The sequence below is a fragment of the Arvicanthis niloticus genome, chromosome 7, assembly GCF_011762505.2.
Source record: "Arvicanthis niloticus isolate mArvNil1 chromosome 7, mArvNil1.pat.X, whole genome shotgun sequence".
In the NCBI taxonomy this organism is placed as follows: Eukaryota; Metazoa; Chordata; class Mammalia; order Rodentia; family Muridae; genus Arvicanthis; species Arvicanthis niloticus.
In genome coordinates, this window is record NC_047664.1 from 56,853,152 (window position 1) to 56,876,645 (window position 23,494).

Genomic DNA, 23,494 nt, shown 5'->3' on the forward strand with positions numbered 1-23,494 from the left:
CAATCACCTAGATGTGTGGCAATCCTGCCTGTGCCTCTGGAGTACTGAGATTATAGGCATGTATGACCATGCCTGGTCCAGTGTTATCTGTATTTGCATTTTCCAGGTTATCTGTTACTCTTAATTTTATCCTCAGACTTTACAAAGGCTGCAGAGCTCTCACTGTCAAGGCCTTAGGTAATTTAACTATAAAACCTGTATGATTAATGGGAGTATAAATTTCTTTTCTTCTATATCACTTGTAACAAGTTGTCACCCTTTGATGCAGGGGACTAGATGTCATAGAGATCTTGACTTGTTGGTTTGGAGTTTGAAAGACTACCTTTTATTTTGAGTCTATACATTAATTACATATAAATTTAAACTCAAAACCATATTAATGTTCTGGTTGTTTCATAGATAGGGATCATACTTGATCATTAGTCTCCCAAATTATTAGTTTTTAAGCAAATCTTAGTGTTTTAAATATTTTATGTTTTTGTTGTCAACCCAACCTTTAATTGCTGAGCCATCTCTCCAGCCCTGGTTTTTTATTTTATTTATTTATTTATTTTTTAATAGCGTCTTACTGTGTAGTCCTGGCTGTTCTAGAGCTTACTCTGTAGAACAAACTGGCCTTCAAGTCACAGAAGTCCATCTGCCTCTGCCTCCCAAGTTTTGGGATTAAAGATATGTGCCACCACAGCTGGTTTAAGCATGTCATTTTTTTTCCTTTTTTTTTTTCTTTTTAATGATATGTTTTGCTTGCATGTTCTCTAGCCATCACTTGTGTGCTTGGTTTCTGCAGAGATCAAAAGAGGACATTAGGTACTCTGGAACTGGTGCTACACATGCTTGTGAGCTGCCATGTAGGTGCTAGGAATCAAACCCAGGTTCTCTGGAAGAGCAACAAGTACTCTTAACCACTGAGCCTCATGTGGCCTGTAATTGCATTTTCCACCTTTATAATTTTGTTTTTCTCTTTTATTTTCTTTCAGCACTAAATGAATTAAAATTATAAAAATGTTAAATTACATTATAAACTGGAACATGGAAATTTGGGTTTGAATTATGTTTTAGAAAATAAAATAACTTGTGACTCTTGGGCACTTTACTATAGTTTTTTTGATGTAAATACCAAATTAAACATTCTTTTATTACTGCTGTCGACTTTAGTAAGTAGCTGGCCGATTTGTCTCTGTTTAGAGATGAGTGAGATAATTAAGACCACTGACGTGTGGTTTATTCACAGTTACCTGTGTTCACAACAGGGCCAGATCTTAACTACTGCTGAGATAGCCACACTGTGGCAAAGCCACAGATTATATTAAACCTTAAAGTCACTGAATCTAGGAATACCTCTGCTTCTACTGATACTATAGTTTAATACTGTTTTAATGGTTTAGTAAAGTAATATCAGTATGTCTACCAATTTTACAGTGTATCAGCCAGCAGGTAGGTTGTGTGGAGAAGGAGTGCAGGGCTGTCCTGTTTGGCATTATAGGCTTTTACGAGTCATAGCCTCAGAAGAGACCCTTTCATCCATCCGGCCTTAAGTCTTTGAAGATCTTCATATGGCATATGCCCTCTAAGTAGTGCTTCATTTTTATTAATTTATTTTATTTTTATAGTGCTGGGGCTGAAACCCAGTGCCTCCTGTGTGCCAGGCTTTCTGTAGCGCTAGATCTTTAGTTTTGACAACTTGGATATAATGTTCTGTTTCTCTTCTATTGGAAGGCGTTTAACCAACAAATAGATATTAAAGAAAACATGAGAAATAAGATTTGAAAAAAGTCCCTAGAAAAAAATCTTGTTGATCTAAAAATGGATACGTCTGAAAGCCAGATAGACAGACTCCTGAATTATGATAAAATAGAAAACTATTTTACACTTTCCTTCCTTACTTGTTCTGAATGTTTCCACAAACCTTTCATTTTAACTAAACTATGTTGTACAAAAGTAACACTATCCATTTCATATTAATTTTTCTTCTTAATATGAGCAAACCTCTTTTTCTTTAGGAATATTGGATACAAAGAGAGTTTGAAAGATGAGGAAGTGTTAAAAAATTGAGATGTCTCTGCCTATTGATAATTGTATTACTCTCTTTTACTCAAGTTTATTAGATCTTTGATGTTAGAATGTATTCTGGTAAGACAAATCTTGGTCTTAGTCTGAAGTCTGATTTCCTTTTTCGTTTTCATTACATCTAGCTATAACCTGTGTTCTAGTATGGCAGGGTAACAGTTGTCCTCTGCTTTGTTTCAGATCCCTGTATATCACTGAGTCCACCTTGCTTCACTGAAGAAGACAGGTTTAGCCTGGAAGCACTTCAGACAATACATAAGCAGATGGATGATGACAAGGATGGTGGGATAGAAGTGGACGAGAGTGATGAGGTGGGTGGAGCTCCTCTCCCCGCCTGCCTTCTCCTTCAGTCTCTGTTCCTGGGATTCTTCTGGTTCTCAGGGCTGCTTAGTGCCTTTAGCTATCTTTTTTAAGTTGTGATTTTGCTTACTGTATTTACATGGCTTTTCTGACTTCCTTTGCTTGCTTTTCTCACCAACCCTCTTCCTCCTTCTCCTTTCCTTTTCATTGTAATTGTGACTTTACAGATTGGTAGTTGTGGATTTTTTTTTTTTTCTTCTTGAGATGAGGGTGTGAAGTATAATAACTCAGGCTAGCCTCAAACTCTCTCAGGTTCAAAATCCTTAACCATAGCTGGGTCTTTAGACATTTGCATTGTCCCCATGCTTCCTGGTTATATAAACTTCTCAAAGTCATGGGTTTCACAAGCACATAACCTGCTCAGTGTCACTGCCCAGTGCTGCTGTACACATCACTCCAAAATGCTGTGTTAATGACGAGTAGATGATTCCAAGTTCTATGGGTTAACTGGGCTCAGCCAGGCAATGTTTTTGTTACTGTAGGTATGGGCTTTGGTCATCTGTGGCAGTTGGAATATATTTCTGAGCTGCTATGATGTTGTCTTACACTTATGATTTCTCTTTCTGTATGTCTATCATCCAGGAGTCTGGATAGAAGTTTATTACTGCCTGACAGCTGGCTTCCAAGTGGTAGCATTCCAGGAAGTTCTTGTGTGTGAGTGCTTATCATGCCTCTAGTTGCCAGCACTTGCTAGTATCAGATTGGCAAAGTCAAGTCTGTGGATTAGCACAGTGTATGTGGGAAAAGATCATTGCTACCTCACAGTGCCAATCTCTAAAGATTTATTTATTTGTTTATTTATGGTTTTTTGAGACAGGATTTTTCTGTGTAATAGTCCTGGCTGTCCTGTACTGATTTTGTAGATCAGGCTGGTCTCAAACTCACAGAGATCCATCTACCTGCCTCTGCCTCCCAAGTTCTGGGATTAAAGGCATGTGCCACCACGACCAGCCTTTATTTAGTTTTTGAAACTTTAATATAATTACATAGTTCCCACTCCCTTTTTCCCTTCCCTCTAAACCCTCCCACATATCTCCTCTTTCAAGTTCATGGCCTCTTTTTCTTTATATTGTTGTTATATTTTGTGTGTGTGTGTGTGTGTGTGTGTGTGTGTGTGTGTGTGTGTGTGTGTGTGAGTGTGATATGTGTGTTGTGTATGCATGTCTGAATTCATAATAAAACTTGGCTAGTCTGTATAATGTTACTTGTATATATGTTTTCAGGGCTATTTTGTATTGATGATCAACAGGTGTGCTATTCCCTTGGGAAGACTACCCTGAACTCAGCTTTCCTGTAGTTTTTTCTAGATTGAGGCCTCAAGGGCTTGTTAGCATGTCTGTTGGTACCATTGTTAATCTCATGTTTAGCCAGTCATGTTGGTGAGACTTTATGGGTGGTAGCTTCTGACATTTCTAGGAGACATAATTTCATAGTGAACTCATCATTCTATAGCTCTTACCTATGGCTTAACCCCATCTTCCTTGAGCCTTAGGTGCAGGAGTTGTCTTGTTGCTCACAGATGAGTAGAGTCCTTACTCCTCATCAAGGAGACTTTGCCACAGACAGAAAACCATTACAGAAAACCATAGTGGATCAGAAGACAGAGTTGTGGAGTCCAGTTCCAACTGATATATTTACAAGTTGTATTATTAGAATTCAGAATTAAAACAAAAAAGAGTGTTGCACCTTTGTCCAGCAGCCAGCAACTGCTTCATCAATCAGATGTGGGTCTTCGTGAGTCTCAGCCCATCCATGGTTAATGTTGACCTACTTGATCTTACCTGGGTCTTGTGCAAGCACTGTATCACTCCTCCCCATTCCCTGACTCTTTTATTTTTTTCTAACTTTCTATGATGGTTTTTGAGCCTTCAGGATAGGGGTTGACAAAAATGTCCTATTTAGGTGAGTTTGCATTAATTCCTGCCCATTAAAGAGAGAAATTTCTCTTACCAGAGTTGAGATTAGCACTAATCTATGTTTAAAAGCATAAATTCTTAGAAGATAGTTTGACAATATATCCATTTAGCAAAACAAGAGTAGTAGGTTCCCGCGTAGGAACTATGACCTTCCTAATGTGTGCCCAGGTTTATAGCACCAGGCAAGACTTCACTCTTGTAGTGCAGGCCTCACATCTAATAAGAAAACAGTTGGTTTTATTCACAATGCTGATGACATTATGCACCAGTGGGCACATCTTGCCTAGCAGATCAATATTGTAGCATTTTGGGTCTACTACAGTTGGGCAAAGTTACCACTGGCTAAGATGTTTCTTTCCCAGAGGCCTGAACAGTACTTTCTTAGACCATGAAAGCTAAGTAGCAAAGAGAAGTTTGCAGGCCAGTTCCAGCCTTATTTTTCTATGACCTTTATTGTGAAGTCTTCAGTAATAGAGTTCAGATATGGTGGGCAACCAAGAGTAAAGTCAGCATCCTGTGTTGTTTTCCCTATATGGCCACCTGACAGATTACTTATAAGGAATTACAGATTACTTGTAATCTCCTACCTAGCATTGAGAGTTTTAATAACTGATACCTTCTGGGAGTATCATTGTCAACTCATTCAGGGTATCCCAATTCATAAAGTTCTATGTTTAAAGTAGAGCTTAGGATTTTATTAATATGAAATTCATCAGAAATAATGTTTTTCCTTTTTGATATTGATATTTAAATACAAGTGCAGTGTACATTTCTACTTTACTGGTACTTAAACATGTAGAAGTCCACCATTCAGTACGATAGCCACTAGACACATATAGTATTTGAAATTTGAAAATAGGTATGCTATTAACTATAAAAATATGTTTAAATGTGAATATTTGAGAAAAACAAAGTGTGTAGATTTAAAAAAATTGAGGCTTGGGAGAATGCGCAGTCTGTAAATGCTTGCTGTGCAAACATGAAGACCTGAGTTCAGGTGCCCAGCATATAAATAACCTGAGCATGATGGGTATGACTGTAATCTCAGTGCTGATGGACAGAGTCAGAAGGATTTGGGGTCTCCTGTCTGGCCCCTGTAGTTGAATGGTTGAATTCCAGATTGGGTGAGATATCCTGTCTCAAAAAATAGGTGGAGACTGCCTGAGCAAGGTCCCCAACACTAGCCTCTAGCCTTCATATACACATTGTACATAACTGTGCGTACATACACAAAATATCAGTTACATATGTAAGATGATCATGCCTTGGACATATTAGTAACATCAAATGTGATACTGAAATTAACTTCTTTTTGTTTAATGTGACCTTTAGAAGATTTAAAATTAAACATGTAGATCCATTTTGTTTTGACAGTACTAGTCTATAGGGCTTAACTGGATGAGTTGTTAATTCTGCAGTTTTCGGGCTAGTTTGGTGTCTCTAGTTTTATAATTGTTTATTTTTTTAAAAATAAAGAATCATTAAAAAAGTAAATAGTTCTGTAATAGGCCTCAATTCGCCATAAGTAGGGAATTTCATAAGTTTAATAAGAAACCATAGTAAAACAAAATTAAAGTAGTTTAATTTCTTGTATTTTGGGAGTTTAGTAGAACTTTTTTAAAAAAATTCAGAAGTATTTAGCATTTTAAAATGTTGACTGACTGACATACTCAGAGGCAGATGCTCACAGCTAACCATTGAACTGATCAAGGGGTTATCAGTGGAGGAGTTAGAGAGAAGACTGAAAGAGCTGAAAGGGTTTGTGGCCCCATGAGGAGAGCAACAATACCAACCAACCAGAGCTCCCAGGGTCTAAACCACCAGCCTGGGAGCACATAGGGAGGGACCCATGACTTCATCTGTATATGTAGGGGAGGATGGCCTTGTCAGGCATAGGTGGGAGAGGAGGTCCTTGGTCCCATGAAAGCTGGACGCCGAGTGTGGGGGAATTCGAGGGTGGAGAGGTGGAAATGAAGGAGTATGTGGGGGCACATCCTCATAGAAGCAGGAGGAGGGGGGATGGAAATACGGAGTTCCTGGGTGGGGGGGGGATGGGGTAAGGGGATAATATCTGAAATGTAAATAAAGTATCCAATAAAAAAAAAGAAAATGTTGACTGAAAACTTTTTTTCTTCAGTGCTTTCTTGTTTTGTATTTTGGTCATAATGAGAAAGCATTGATCAGTATAGTTTATATTCATTCATAGGATTTTGAGCTAATATTTGAGGGCCTTCTGCATGCCAGATGTCCAAATAGATGCTTGGAATAATAGATCAGGAACAAACCAGATGAAATCTGTGTCTTTGAGCTAACATTCTGGCAGGGCTTGTGGGAAGCTCATTTAAGAAACTCAGTGCTTAAGTGGGGAAAGGAGATCAGGGCAGGAAGATGGTAGGGGAGGCTATATGTAGCTCTATGTAGGGTGTTAGACATGGTCTTGTTTAAGTGGCAGCCTATAGTGTATATGCTGAGTATAATATAGGCAGGTAAGTAATAGAATACATATCTGCTAAGTTTTCAAGCCATAGTAAAACTATGTTTGGAAGATTTAGAATGTTTCAGATTAGGAAAAAAGACACAAACAGAGCCGTCAGTATATCTTGACTCTGTGACTGTTTAGATTGAATTGTTACAGTGAAATAGGTATGTTCTGTCAATACTAACAATATTTTGGTAGGTATTTGGCCAAACCATTTAAATAAGAGAGATGAATGGTTGTTTCCTGAACAAGGCCATGAGATGGCATTGAGAATTCAAGTTATAGTTATCTATTTCATTATTGGAACATTTATTACAGTTTAGTGTGTCTGAACTTTCTTTTCTTTTATGTTTTGTTTTGCGTTAAAACATTGTGTATCTAGTTCTTCTTGCCGTTCATCCATTCTTTTCCTCTCTATCATGTAGTCATATGGAGTAGACAGTTCGCAGGGCATTTGTTTTGCTTGTTTGTTTGTGACCGATGTCACTGTGTAGCCCAATCTGTTGGGATTCCTTTGGGAAGAGAGAGTCACTTATGAAATTAGAACTTAGGATTAGAATAAAGGAGAACATGCATGTTCAAGAAAGGTTATACCTACTGAACTTTTCATAGTTAACTATCCAGAGGATTAAATGTCAATGAGACTTATATTACATTTTAGAAGTTAAAAAAACCCCATAATATCTATTACCGTGTTAACAAGTAATACCAAAACCACAGTGATTAGACTAGTGTAGTTTATCATCTTTTGGTTTCTATGGGTCAGAAACTGTAGGGCTGGAGAGGAGTGTTAACTCTTACTGCCACCAAATTGGCAGAATCCAATTAAGAGAAACAAGGTTTCTCTTGGCTCATGATTTTAGAAGTTTCGGCCTGTTGGAGTAGGGAAGTCATGATGGAGTGTGCAGTGGTGGCCATGTGTGATGGAGACTGAATATCACGGCAGACCACAAAGCAGAGGATCAGGTCATAGTATAACCTTCAACAGACATCACTTAATAGATGGCTCTCCCACCTCCTAATTGTTACTCAGTTTTCCAGAACAGTCCACTAGCCCATGAGCAAGTGCTCAGAACATGAACCTGAGCACCACATTTTAGAGTCAAGTCCTAACAGTGCGTGATTTGGCTCTAGTTCTCTTCTACATTGGTGGTGATGTATCTGCTAGTGTTAAACAATTGAAAAGTCTGCTGCAGGGCTTGGGTGGTAAGGGTGTGTGAGGGATAGATCCACTTAAGATCCTCCTCATGTGTTCTCATGTCTTTACTTGGTGTTAGGAAGAGAAAACAATTCTCTGCCATTTGGGTCTTTCCAGAGTAACTTATAAAATATCATTAGCTTCCCCCAGAGTAAGTAAAAGAGCTCTAAGCAGAAGAGCTGGGTTCCCAAGAGAAGAGCCAGTAACAATAGAAGTCATAGACTTTTATCTTTTTAATGTGTTTGAGTGTTTTTTCCCTGAATATATGTATGTACACAACGTGCCTGAGTGCCTAGCACCCATGGAAGCAAGAAGAGGGTTCTAGTATTAGAGTCAAGGTTGGCAGTAAGCTGCCATGTGGGTGCTGGGGACTGAACTTAGGTTTCTCTTCAAGGGCATCAAATGATCTTAACTGCTGAGCCATCTTTCCAGCCCATTTGTATTTCATCTCAGAAGTGATATTTCATTGTCTTTCTTTTAACCTTGCTGGAACTTAGATACCGTCCAGCTGACACTCAGGGAAGGTGGTTAGGAAAATAGCTTAGTCCTAATACCTAGTCCATCATTTTGTTGACTAACCAGAACCTCTGTCATCTCTCCTAACTAAAACACTAAGTTCTGAACATGGCTTTTTTCTTGGCTTTAGAATGAATGTCAGCTGAAAACCATCCACTCAAATCTTTTCTCTCAAAGTAAATAGCCAGGATTGGCTATGAGACTATAAATTTTCAACCCCATCAGAAATCCAGAATGACTGAGTTAACTGAAATTATGGGAAGCACAAAGCATAGCTTCTAAAACTTAGCCAATTTATAGAGACTGCTGAACACCTGGACAGTCCCTATACTACAAAACGTTGGAGCATCTGATCTTCAGCCTTCTGGCCCTGGATCATCTGACAGACCTTAGTGATGCAGAATTATTAAGGGCTGATTACTCTGTCTAGGCAGATATAATCAGTTGATATTCTGCATGTGTGTCCTTTTCTGGACAGTAATTTGTCTGTAGATGGAAAGAGGCAATTCTTGCCTAGTGGCTGTCTCCCCACAACTGGAGTAACTCAATTAAGATGCTCAATTTCTTCTTAGAATCGAAGACAGGAAGCTGTCAGGAGCAGACAGGTCTCAAATCAAAATGAACATTAATACAGAAATGTTTGTAACGTCAATTCTGTGGACTTCTGAGGTTTTGAAAACCAACTATCCATGTAAGGTAATCTGGAGTGTTGTCTGTTAACTCCTCTCAGCTATTTCTAAATAAAACATAGAAAACACCCTAACAATAAACTCCAAGCCATGAATTTGCTATAGTCCCTTAACTCAACCTCACCGGTACAAATAGGCATAATTATGGTCTAATTGTATTTTGAGAGAAAAGTTTTATTTTAACAGGAAGGGTGATATGTAGGAGGAGCTAAGGTGGGAGGAGTACCGAGAGGAAGAGAAGGAGTAAGGAGAGGAGAAGCTAGGTGATGAGAGAGAGAAGGGGGGGGGGCATGGAGGCAGATGTTCACGTGTCTCCACCAGTCAAAGATAGTTGATATACCTAGGTTGGGTATTGGGTTACACTTCTGATTGAGCATTACCAAACTTATAAAGCCTTGGATTAACATTTTAAAGAAATTGTATAAAAGGAAAAAGGAAAATGGGGCATGGGATAAAGGTTTTCTAGGGAGGGGAAATGGGGAAAGGGGATGGCATCTGAAATGTAAATAAAATATCCAATTAAAAAAAAAGGAAAATAGTTTAGAAGAGTGCTGTACTGTCAGGGGGCACAGTGGGTGCTGCTTACCATAGCTGTGTCTTTACTGCCAACGACAAGTGTTCAGTAGGAAGCTTCTCCACATGCTTAGAAAGCATTGAGGTAGTAAAATTATATCAGTTCCTTCAAAAGGCTTCATTTTCAAAATGATACATAATCAAACTTTTCTAAGTCAGTTCTTTCATAGGATATATTTAGAATTTTAAGGAATGATGTATGTGATTAAAAGTTATCTAAGACGTAGTGTTTTGTAATGAACAATGATTTTAAATTATGCATACAAATCTGTAATTTGAGGATTACCTGGCATTCTTCTAAAAGGAAAAGCAGGGCAAAGGTGAGATGAAAAAAAGTAGGTAAAAGATAATTCTGCTTCCTGTTTAAATAAAAGTTATTGTTAGTTAGGCTGGGTTCATGTATTTTTGTTACTGTGGGACTAGAATTACTTCTGAGGTTATATATGTTGAGACGTATATATTGAAGATTTACTATTTGTTTTACAGTATAAACACTTTACATCACTAAGGTTTGGGATGCTCAGAGAGTCACTAAGAGCAAAGAAAATGCTGTTATTATCTGGTCACGATGTATCGTAGAGGTTGGTTCATATCATATGGTTGCCAGCTTATAAGTAATAGAATGAAGAGTTTTTGTTCAACCTGAATACATGACTCATGTTTTTGCATCACAGTCTGTGTTGCTTTCTCTGTGATGATGTATATCATTAATTTCTAAAAGGATGCCATTTCATGAATCTGCATGACAAGGTACTTCTTCTAATTCAGAATATATTATGAGTCTAGTGTATTGAAACTCTGTATGTAGCAAGTATGGGCAATAAGTGCTTGTCCAATGAACATTTTGTCTTCTTGAAAATATGTAATTGATCTTAATACATGGTAGGACATAGATTTCTTTTAAGGTGGATTTAATGATATTCTTAGTATAATACTAACTTAATTTTAGTGTCTGTGATAGTTCAAGAGCAAAGTATTTAGTGAGTGACAACATTGTTTTGTTTGGTTTTATTTTTCATTTATTGAACTTTTGCTGGTAGCAAATCTTGGTTATAACTATTAAACAGAGTACCTAATAAGCATTTGGTAATTTATTTAACGCACCAAAGTTGAGAAAGTCAAACTCTGACCGGAACTCCTAATCAGTACGGTGGCCTGCAGTAACGGATACTGTGAATGTTCCTTGGAGTCAAGCAGCAGCAGCAGCAGCAGCACTGTGCACCTCCCTGAACAGGACCACGAGATTCAGTCCAGCAATATTTTTTAAATGTTGATTACATTGTTAGCTTTAATTTCTTTCTTTTTTAGGATTTCATATGCAAGTACTGTATTTACATCACTTTAACCCTTTCTCACCCTCTAACTCCTCTCATCTCCACCAGTTCTTTTCAAATTAATTTCATCTTTAATTACTGTTACACACACACACACACACACACACACACACACACACGAGTCCATTTAGTGTTGTTAGGGTGTGTGTAGGGGCTGAAGGTGTGTAGGATGACATTGTGAAAAATAAAGATATCTGGTGCCTATAGCCATTTCGTGTGTGTGTGTGTGTGTGTGTGTGTGTGTGTGTGTGTATGTGTTTTAATATTACCATGTCCTCAAAGATCTTAGACATAAGGAATGACACACAAAAGCATCAGTTAAGCCTGGTGGCCCATGAGTACCAGGAACGTGAATTGCCAATGGAAACTAGGAAAAAGCTGGTGGATCAGTAGAACTCTGTACCTCAGGTGGATGGTAAAAAGACTCAACAGTTACTAGCCTCTAGAATTCCTTAGTTTTTTCACATTTATTCTTTAAAACAAAAGTCTTACTGATGGCAAATATTAAGAGAGCTTAGGACTGATATTGGTAAATCACTCAGTGCTCCTGATAGTCGTGAAAATAAAGAGCTGTCAGAAGTGGACATCAGCTTTGCCTGCCTGTACTTCTCCAAACTGTTTTCTTGTTGCACCTCCATCATTAGAGTAAGGAATTTCATGCACTCTCAGATACAACTTTAAATATCTGTTTTTAAATGACATGTGTGCACATTAGCTAGTAAATAGATGCATATAAACTATTTTACAAGTGTTTAAAATGAGATACATACAATTAAGCGTCTTCCCTCTCAACTGCATTAGATTGTGTACCCCTCTGTGAGGTCTGAACAGCTCAAGTTGGAAGTCTCTGTACAAATAAGGTATAAAAACAAGGTTATGGTATGTTGCATAGTCTGCTCTACATTTTTGTTAGAACAGCCAAGTCTGAGACTCTTTTAAGGAAGTGCATTCAGAGGCACTGCTGTGTTTGCAGATCTCTTGAGAATCTCATGTTGATATCTGTGATACCTGCAAGAAATGGACGAGCTCAGTTATCTGTATACCGATCTAGAGAAGTGTATGTGTGAGGCTGAAAATGTAGTGATTTTGATAAGGGAGGGTATCACTGAACTATATTTTCTGTTTTGAAAAATAGCTTTTTCCATAAATATATTTTTGTAACTATTTTAGGTGTAAATTCTATGAAGTTTTAAATTTAATTTATATTTGGATAAGTGTCTTAATTAATACTCTGAGGAGACCCTAGAAATAATGTTTGAATTAGCTGCAGGTGAGAGGAATTTTTCAGGCTATTTTGATATTCAACGACTCATAGAAATATGCTAATCACCAAATATTAACCCTGTTGTTTTTCTTATCTCTTTGTTCATTTGTAATTTAACTGGAGTTCAAACTACGAAGAATGATATAGGTCCAAGTGTGTGCTTGGAAGGAGGTAAGGAAAAAGTCTGGGCACATGTATGTTATCTGTCTTTACAGAGGAAGGAAGGAGAAAGCTCTCTATAGCCAAATCCCAGGGCCTCATAGTAGAAAAGAAGTAGATAAAAAGGGAATTGGTACAGTGGGGTGAACCTACTCTACAGACCAAACCAAGGAATGCTCTGTAGAAACCCAGCATTAGCTTGACACAGGTTCTCGAGCAGTGCCCAGCCCTGCTGAACCAAAGTTTGGGTGGAACCAAACGCTCGGTTGTGCCAAGCCTTTGATTGTGATATCTGATGAAACCTGAGAGTCATTTCAGGACACTGATAGTAGCAGAGGCACTTTGTGTCTTAACTTGGTGCTGACTTAGCGTCTTGGTCTTACTTGTCATTATTGGATCCCCGAAGAAACAGCTCTGGACTCAGTCTTTCTTGTTCCTGGGCAGCACTTTTGTCATCTGAACAGTGTGTAGATCTCACTGCTATGAAGGTCTGACAGAAGACCCTGCTTCCCCTTGTTCTTGGTGATTTTGCTTTTTATTAAAGTCCACCTTGAATTTTTCTTAGTACTTCCTGTAAAGAAAAATGTGGACATATAAAAGAGCTAGGTTTATATTTTTCTGGATAAAATCCTTTGCTATTTCTGGAGTAAAGTGGTTCACAACCTAGATGATTAAGAACCATTTTGTAAATTACTGACTCAGATCTTAGTGAAGAGTTCTAGTATTTTTATAATTATACCTAGACATTTTAATTTAAATTATAAAATCCTATCCTGCTCCAGTTGAGGTGAGTGTCTAGCGTCTTGATGTGTTATTGTGGCAGCTGTAGAACTTGTTACTGAACTTCCTCCTTTGTCGTTGGGATTCCAGCTCACTTGCCAGCTACTTTTGAGTTACTGACATTTGAAGAACTGATGCCCTTTTAGAGCCTGCCCATGCTCCAGTGGATGGCCCCTCACCAGCTCACATACTGGTAGCACAGCATGGATCCAGTGGCTTTAAAAAGACTAAAAAGACTTTAAAAAGAGGTTGGGAGAAAAAACTGGTCGGAAAAAGTATATGGAAGGAGTTGGAGGGGAAGGAATTGGGAGGTGGATTAGATTGAGCATTTGAGCACAATGTGTGTGTGTGTGTGTGTGTGTGTGTGTGTGTGTATGAAATTCTCAAACAATATATTAAAAAGAGAAAGAAAACAGATTCTCTCAGAGTGTTTTTATATAATGTCCTTCAAAGCAATAACTGTAGGAGGGAAAAGATTCTCTGTAACCTTTTTGTAGAAGTTAGTCCCTGGTTCTTCCTTCCAGCCCCATGCTCCCAGAAATAAGACTCAGACCCAAAATATGTTTACAAATACCTTGGCCATATAGCTAGGCTCTTCTCTGACTTGATCTATCTTAAAATATCCCATATATGTCAGCCTACATTCTGCCACGTAGCTGGTTACCTGTGCTCAGGTACCACACATTCAGCTTGTCACATCTTCCCGGCAAGTCTCCCTTCCTCCTCCTCTCCTCCTCTCCTCCTCTCCTCTTCTCCTCAGAGCCTTTCTCTCTCCTGGGTGTTCCACCTCTATTTCCTGCCTAAGCAATAGGCCATATGCTACTTAATTGATAGGTGATGCATGCATACAGTAATACACAAGATGTTCTCTCTATACCCTATCATTTCTTTATGTTTGTGTCATAACCTCTTCCATACAATTCTGATTCATGGCAGCAGGATCTTTCTTGAAGTTGTATTAGTTATAGGCAATTTAAGAAGCTCCTTTAGTATTTAATAGTTAAGTTGTCCGTGGACTAAATTGGCCTTTCTAGTTAACTAGGTACTTAACACCATTGTATGTATAGTTATTGTGGAACAGTGAGCTTAAAATGATAAATACAAACTCAGAAAGAGTGGCTCTGAGATCTGTCAAAGAATCAGGTACTTCCAGAATCATATTTCATGACATCAGAGAGCAGTAAAGCATTAAACTCAGTACATTTGCCTCTTTCTAAGCATGACAACCTTGCTTTAGCTAGGAAATCTTTTTTTTGCTGCTTTTTAGACTCTTTTAGTTTAACTCAAACCACATACGAATTATACATTTTTATATAAAATAATTTTACATTCCTGTTCCGTTAATTTTTAATTTCCTTCAATAAGAATTTCCAACTTGATAGTTACAGACTGGCAGGGGCAGAAGAGTAGGAGTGAATCAGGGCTGTGCATCTGGCCGTGACAGTTGCAGCCTGTCTGTACTGCTGGTCCTGTTCCTCTCCTCCTCCTCTGAGGATGCTCAGGACCACAGTATGACATTGCATTTACATAACACATTTCTGGAGAGTTTAGCATACTTTTACATATTGCTTGATTTTCTGGAAGATGTCTGAATATGAGTGTGTACAGAACATATTCCACAAATGAAATACAGAGATATCTTAGTGTAACATTATCATCATTAGTCTTTTATTATTGTTGTTGTTGTTGTTATTGAGTGGCGTATAGATTTTTTTTTGTCCAGACTTGCATACTTTTAAGAATGAAAGTCAGTGCTAATAATAGTTACACCAAGGTAGCAGGTGTAAATGAAGGCTGTCTGAGGCCCGGCCATGTTGTTACATTCACCGTATGGCTGATCTTAATTGTACTTTATGTGTACTTAACTCTCTAGTGTTCACTCCCTCCCTGAGTTGTCATAAACTGCTCTAAGTGTTGAGAAGCGCTTTGTACTATTCGAATTTATATGTCTACTCGGAGCCTGTTAATGTGGTTCAGTTTTCTCTAGTTACATGATAGACTATGCAGAAAGTTAATTGTGTGTGTAGGTCTGTCTGTGCACGTGTACGGTTGCACATACATCTATCTGTGTGAGCCTGTGTGTCTTTGAATATTATTCCTTAGGAGCCATCCATTTTGTTTTTATTTGAAATAAAATGTGTTATTAGAGCTCACCGAATAGGTTAGGCTAGCCCCAGAGATCCCCGTCCCAGCAGCAGGGTTACAGTGGCAAGCTATTCTGTGTGGCTTTTGTTAAGTGGGTTCTGGAGATCAAACTCAGGTGCTTGGTGCGTCTCATACCTCAGAAAGCAGAAATTATTTTTCCCTACTTAAAAATTGTCATTAAAAAAATCTTTAGAAACAATATAGCTGCATAATGTTTTTTATAGCAAAACACTATTTACAACCCTTTCACAGATTTTAAAATTTTGTAGTTTCTTAGATTCCTCAAATTTATTATTTTTCTTTCTAAAAATGACATTATCTTTATTGAGGCCTGGTTGATGTATGTGTCTAATGTTCATGTGTGTGTGTGTATATGTATGTATGTATGTATGTATGTATATATATATGTGTGTGTGTATGTATGTATTGTATGCTGATATGCAGCATGATTTGATGCACCTTATAAGTATGTCCTAATACTTCATTTAAATGTTATTAGAGAGGAGTGGTAATTTTTATGTTTTGATTTTTGTTTTATTCTCCTTTTTTCTTTACTTTCTTTTTTTGTCTCTATAAGAGTTTAGCAAATGCGTGTTATTTCATCATCTAGTTAAACATAATAGACCAAATATTTTAAAGTCCTGTTTATATGTAGAACTATGTATAGGGTAGTGTGAAACATACTGTATAAATATCAGTGAGTTTACCATCATATGATGTTATAACTGTGTAATAAGATGTGCATTCTGGAAAATTACATAGTAGGAATTTGAATGAACCATAGAAATGGCCTGTGCTTTAGAGAAAAATAATATCTATCTGTTTAGGGAGTGTCAGGCAAAGCTTGGTCTAGAGCCTGGGTTGGGCCTTGTGAAAGAAATGGCTGTAGTATTGACAGGCTGGGCTGACATCTAGGACGTGCTGTGGTATGGAATCAGGACAGTGGTAAGGGAGAGTGATGTGCTGTTGTCCCAGGGAAAGAAGAGCTGCAGAGAACTGGATGCTACCTCTTCATTCTTCTGTCTGTTCTGCTTTCCTGCACCTTCAGTGTATGTATTCTGTGGGGTGTTTGTCAATAGCCTTCTTTATCTTTTTATAGTTTCTAGAAGTTTCACACAGGCCCAAGGATTTAATTATTACTTCCATGTATATGTATATTAAGTTTGGTTTTCTCTCTAGAACAGTGGTTCTCAACCTTCCTCATGCTGTAACCCTTTAATGTGGTTCTTCATGTTGTGGTGACCCCTCCCCCAAACCCCCATCATAAAGTTATTTTTGTTGCTACTTCATAACTGTAATTCTGCTGTGGTTATTGAGTCATAATGTAAATATATATAGGATATCTGATATGTGACCTCTGTGAAAGGGTCGCTTGACCCCCAAAGAGGTCATGACATACAAGTTGAGAAATATTGCCTTAGATTTTCCTCTTCTATTTGGTCGGGTAGGATTTCCATCTCCTTGTCTTAGATGCTAGTAAAGCACATTGTTTTCTGTCATTTTCTTTTCTAAAAGTTTGAAGCTGTTTAAATCACTGGCTTAAAGAAAACTTTTCTTATATTTTTGGTCATGAGTCTGGCCTTTAATGGCTGAGCCTGCTGTCCAGCCAGACTGGTCTCCATACAGATTGAGTTCCAGAATAGCCTGGGGAAATAAAACAAAAAAGTCCAAAGTTTTTTGTTCTCCTTTAAGTTGGCTGTTTTGCTCATCCACTGTATCAGCTTACTTAGTTTTCCATTCCTGTTACAGTCTGTCTCTGCCTTCTAACTTCTCAGAGATACTGAGTTTACTATTGTTTCGTTTATGCCTGGCCTGGCCATTGCTAGCCTTCCTTTTAAATCCATCTTGACTGACCATTATTCAAATGCTTGAAAAAACATTTAGAGTATGATGCTTCTTGTTATTGTCTCTCCTATTTAAAGGCTTATATCAGACCACATCCCCAGAGGTCTCAAACTTCAGTGCATGTCACAGTTACCAGAGGAATTTTTTAGCACAGATGGCTCGCCCACACTCAGTTTCTTATTCAGTAGGTCTGGTTGAGGTTCTAAGTTCTCTGGTATTGCTGATCCTGCTGGTCTGATACACATGCCCTGGCGTCCTCTGCCATACTTTACCAGATATAGTCTAGACTTCCTAGTTTGTTGTTCCTGGTCTTTTATAGTTAGGGTCACTCTGCATGTCTGTCTAGTCATGATAATTTACTATATAGCTTCCTCCACATACTTTTTACATTAACCAAGGTGAACTATTAATAGCTTCTTGTATACATCTTTTTTTAAAGTCCTATTCTGGATAATTTTTTGACAACTTAACATAGCTAAAGCCATCTGAGAGGAACGGGCAGCCTGGTCCACAGAGCAGGTACCAGGGACAGCCAGGGATACACAGAGAAATCCTGTTTCAAAAGACCAGAAACAAAAAACTAAAGGAAAAAAGAAAAAGTAAAAAGGAAAAAGGAAGAAAGGAGGGAGCAAGGAGGGGAGGGGAGGGGAGGGGAGGGGAGGGGAGGGGAGGGGAGGGGAGGGGAGGGGAGGGGAGGGGAAGAAAATCCTTCTTAAGATCAGATGCATGCAAACCATGCACACACACCACTGCAAAGTCTGTGGAAGTCAGAACACAGTTTGCAAGAGTTAGTTCTTTCCTTCTACCATGTAGGTTTCAGGGATTGAACACAGTGCCGTGGGATCAGCGACAGTTGCATTTTCTTAATTAGTGATTGATATGGGAGGGCACAGTCCATTGTGGGTGGTGACATTCCTGGTCTAGTGGTTCTTGCTTCTATAAGAAAGCAGTTTGAGCCAGCCAAGGCAAGCCAGTCATTTAGCAGCTCTCCTCCATGGCCTCTGTGTCAGCTCCAGCCTCTAGGTCCCTACCTTGCTTGTGTCCCTGCCCTCATGCTTCTGATGGTAACCTGTGATGTGGAAGCATAAGCCAAATAATCTTTCCTCCCCAAGTGTGTTTGGTCTTGGTGGCTCCTCACAGCGACAGTGACCCTGACTAAGACAAGCCCACAGAGGTGTTTTATATGTGGTTTATTGTGTTTTCCTATCTAGTTTTGCTTGCTAAATATCTTAGGACTAGGGACTCAGGGCTTAGGACTAGGACTACTTCAGCTTTAGCTTTTGCCTGGCTTGAAGGCATCTTGTAAGATTAATGCTAGTTTTCAGACTTTGTACACATAGAAACTCAATATAAATCCTTCTTTTTCTCTAATTTTTCCCCATCACTATTCTTCCAACTCAGCGTGGTTCTTTGTTTTGTACTGGTATTTTTATGTTTGTAATTTAGCTTGATCTGATTTCTAATCTAATATACTTCATCATGTTTTTCCTTTTGCTTTTGTCTGGCTTACTTTAGTTACATAGGTACAGGAGATGATTAAAGAGAACTCATCTCTTTCTTTAGGGTATAACAAGTTGCCTAAAAAAGGACAACGGTTCCTCAGTATTACTGATTTTTCATATTTGAAAAGCTGGTCTATGGTTACTACACTGAACCTTACAGGTAGATCTGTTTAAATCCCATACCTGAAAACCCAAGTGGCAAAGACACTTAAGTATTGTCATTTGTTGCAAATTAATGAAATCTTTGATGTGTTTAAAGCCTGTCAGTGAGCTCACCCTGACCAGAGATGTTAGGATTGCCTCATCACCAGAGGTCATGTCACCATTGAGAAGATCACAGACTTCATTTGTGTGCACTGTCTTCTCTCTGTGTTGTGAATTCTGTCTGTGTTCATCGTTTCCTCTCTTCCTATCCTAGGACAGCTCTTTAGAACATTTCTTCTCTCCAATAGCTGTAGTTCCACTTTCCTCCAGAAACCTTGCCATCTGTCTTAAACCTGACATTAGTTTGTAAACACACAAAATAAAGACTTGGTTGAATCAAATTTTCCGTGTTGCTCTTTGCGCCCCCCCCCCCCCCCAGTCTCTCTTCCTCCTTTGAGTATAAGAGCCCCTCCAGGTGTGTGTGGGTGTTATTTCTGTTGTATTAGGTTTTTGCCTTTGTTACTCAGTGGAGGCCCTTTCGGGATGCTTGCTCTGTAGGAGCTAGTTCTCAGCCTTCACTTCCCAGCATCATGTCCAAAATGCCTTCACTTTAACTACAGCTTGTTTTTCTCTTGGTTCTCCCAACTTTATGTCTCTTGGGCTACTTCTTTTCAGTTTCTATGCTGATTTCCTCATTACTTTCCTGTTCTTACACTTCTTTGCCTATTTATGTCACCTCTTGGAGATTTTCCCCTGGCTTCAAAATATCTAAAATTAGTTTTCATATGTATGTGTGGTATATTAAGTGTATGGGATGTAGGTGGGCATGCTTGTACATGCACATGTAGACACACAGATTGGTAATCATGAATCTTCCTCTGCGTGAACGATACCTTTTTAATCATTTGTGCTTATAGTTGAAACACTGGGAATTCAAAAGTCACCCCCTTGCCCATGAGCTTCTTACACCCTCCAGAAGATGTTCCAGCCTTGTGCTTCACTGTGAGCTCTAAATGAACCTTTAGGAGCCAGCTGCTGTCCACTTTTACTCAGATCCTTTTGCCCACTGTTGCACCTGAGAACACCAAGTCCTCAAGGATGCCTTCCTGCATAGCAGTTGGATGACCTCTGGGATCCTTTTGCTTAGTTTCACAATTTTTTTTTTTTTTTTTTTTTTTTTTTGAATTGGCTTAGAATTCTCTGAGCAATGCTGTGTACATGCTTCTCACTGAATTTTTTTCTCCAGTTCATGAATAGTTAGGCTTGGATTTTCAGGATAGATTTCAGTTGAGCAACTGGTACAAAAATTATGATAGCTTTAGGATCACCATCAACTTCAGCTTCTTTAGGTACCTGTTGTTTAGTTCTCATAGCCACCGATTGGGGTCCACGTTTATCTGTTGCCAAGGCAGGAGCTGGCAGCTGCCTGGTTACAATTCCAGTACCTTATCACCGATATGCTCCACGTTCTTGGAGAGCTGGCTTAGAAAGAGGCTGGGGTCTCCCAAGGACTCAGATCTGGGTGATGGAAGGAAAGAGACTTTCCGAGTCAGCTAGACTGCCTAACCAATGAGTATGCTGGTTGCATACTCTCCCCCACCCCACATCCCCATCCTTTTATCCTGTGCTGGATTCCAAATGCCCGTTGGAGTGCTTGACTTTAAGTGAATGCTGGGCATCCCAACTTAAGTCCTTATACTTACACCGCAAGCATTTTATATACTGAGCCATCTCCCTAGCCTCTCCAACTTCATGTGCTAGGAATTTAACCTTCTGTATCGGGAGGCCAGGCATAATCAGTGTTACTTTAGGTCACAAGGATCACTGTCTCCTACATGTATTAATGTGGGTGAGCAAGAGGTCATGGGTAGGCCCTCACTAAGTCCCAGGAGAATGCAGTGAAAAGTGTGGTGTTCTAGTGGAAGCTCTTGAGCAGGTTACGTAGTGTGAGTCTTGCTCTATGATAAGTTCTAAAAAGTTTAAGATGTTAGTAAAAGAGGACAGTGAGTTAACCTTTGATTATTGTTACTAAAGTTGCTTTCTAAAAAGATCCTACTAGTTGTATTGTCACAAGTGTATGAATATGCAGTTTTGTACAAAACTGATAATCACATCTTTTTCTCAACAGCTTTGTTAAAATATCAGTGACTTGGGTTAAGTTACACAGATTTCCCTATGTAGTTAACTTGTCCATTGTCTTTAATCCATTCTGAAGATTGATATGCTCCTCTTCCTCTGTTTGCAATTGGGTTAAAACAAAACATTTGTGTGTGTGTGTGTGTGTGTAGTCCAGGACTCCTGTTGTCAAATTCTATTAGTGCTTAATTTCTTTGATAGTATTTTCTCTGAGTAAGAGTTGTAAGTTGACAGCTTTTTTTTTCATGTTATACGTGCTGCATGTATGCTTTCTGCATGACACTGTGTCTGTTGAAACACCTGTTGTCCTCTTTCTCTCTTTTCTCCGAGAAGTATGCCTGTGTGATCTCTGATTTCTTTTAAGACTTTGTGTTTGTATCTGGTTTTAAGTTATTGAGTAGTGTGGTTCCTGATTCCTGTTCACTTAAGATACTATCTACAACCTTTTACGAAATTTGCTATCATTTTGTTTACCATACCCAGCCATGAATCTCAGTATTTTTCATCCAATATTTTGTGTCTAAAATATTGGATTGGAACGTTGTTTTAAACTTTTAAAAACTTTAACTGTATATGCCTCTAATTAACATGCTTACTTTGTGTCTCAGCTTGTTGAATATGCAGACTGTGGCTTTAAAATATCTATTTTAAATTGAGAGCAATGGCTTGATGCTTCTAGCTTCTCTTCTTGTAGCATGTACTATACAGAAATCATTTCTGTAAATTTAGGACAACACTTTCTCATTCCCTGACCTCCCAAGGATAGGATAGGATCACTATCCTTTGCTGCTTTGTGTTCAGTGTCTTAAAAATTGGTGTTCATATAGTTTGTCTGGTATTTTAGTTGCTCTGTGTAGGAGGAAGCTAAATCTAGACTCTATAACTTCATCTATACTGGAAATGAACATTCTGACTTACCAATTTTAACAAGTAGTACATGGAGATTTAAATATGTAACCTCTCCTTAAATAGTCACAAGTTACTTCTGGATAATTTGACATATTATTGATGCTATGCTAATTGGCTATAATATTGACTCAAATTATTGCAAAGTTATTGGTTTACATACATTCTAGGATGGCAAAAAGTCAAGTTAGTAACTCGGTAGTTAAAAAGTTCGGAAATCTGGAGCCAAAGCCCGATGGTCGATTTGATGAACTCCTAGTGCCAAAGACTTTGGTTTATTTCTAGTTGTCATGATACCTATTTATGGTAACCTTAATATAGCAGCACCCCCATCCCCTCTACTGCAGAGGACATGTTCCAAGATTTTCCAGTGGATGTCTGAAACGGCAGATAGTATTGAGTCCTATATGTATAGTATATTTCCTGAACATGCAGACCTATTATAGTATTAATTTGTAGATGGGCAGAGTAAGGAATTAATAACTCATAGATTTCATTAGTGTCATACAAGTTTTCCCCTTCAAGGTTAGAATTTCCTTACTTTTTCACTAAGGGACACATACTTTGTGACTTCTTTTGGCATATCTGACTTGTTGGTATTTTTAGTCTTCTTTTTGGGCTATTGGCAAGTAAAATTAGACTTACTTAACACAAGCAAGTGCCATGGTGATACCAGGGCAGATTTGATTACTGAAATGTCTTCTGGGCAAGCGCTATATACAATGTGGATACTCATACACTTCGGAATATTTACATTCTGGACAGAAGAGGAACATGACTATGAGCTTTCATTACAGTACCCAGACCAGTACACAGTTTAAATCTTATGTATAACTAAAGAAACTATAGGAAGCACAACTTGAGAAAGGGGGACCAACTTGAATGGTAACAGTTTCTTGTTACCATTGCATGTGGTAACATGCTGCAGATATTCTTCAGCTAAGAAACCTACTGTATTAAAATATGTAAGAAATGCACTTAATATTGATAAACTCATCATAAAGTAGAAACATCTGACTTAAGTCACTATTATGGGATCTCTGTGCTAAATTTTTTTCTGCCTCTTTCTCTGTTCCTTTATCTTCTTCGTAGGGAAGTTTTTTTGGTTTTGTCTTTTTGAAATAACAGTTTTAATTAGTCTTCTGTCTATATATTTGGACTACTAATTTGGTGTTTTTCTAATGCCATTATGTAGTATACTTTTTAAATTAATGGGCAGACTAAAGGAATCATAGTCAGCTTTGTTAGATGTTTTGGATTGTAATTATAACATTGAGGAGGAATCATTGATGTAGATCATACCGTCCTGATGATTTCTATGTCACATTTCTCACTGGCAGTAGTGGTGCATGGCTTTAGTCCAAGCACTCAGGAGGAAGAAACAGGCTTTGAGTTTGGGGCCTACAGAGAAAATTCCAGGACAGTCAGGGCTATTCAGAGATACCCTGTCTTCCTGTCTTGAACACCACTCAAACAAACAA

The 23,494-nt window shown here is 38.4% G+C and overlaps 1 protein-coding gene across 2 annotated transcripts in view; it reads left to right on the top strand.

Annotated features, from left to right (window-relative positions):
• Nucleotides 1-23,494, top strand: part of Stim2 (stromal interaction molecule 2) — a 128,360-nt gene that overhangs the window by 53,233 nt on the left and 51,633 nt on the right. For both annotated transcript variants that reach the window (XM_034508713.2, XM_034508712.2), the window contains exon 2: nucleotides 2,248-2,378. In XM_034508713.2, coding sequence (XP_034364604.1) covers nucleotides 2,248-2,378 — 131 coding nt within the window. The remainder of the gene's footprint in view (nucleotides 1-2,247; nucleotides 2,379-23,494) is intronic.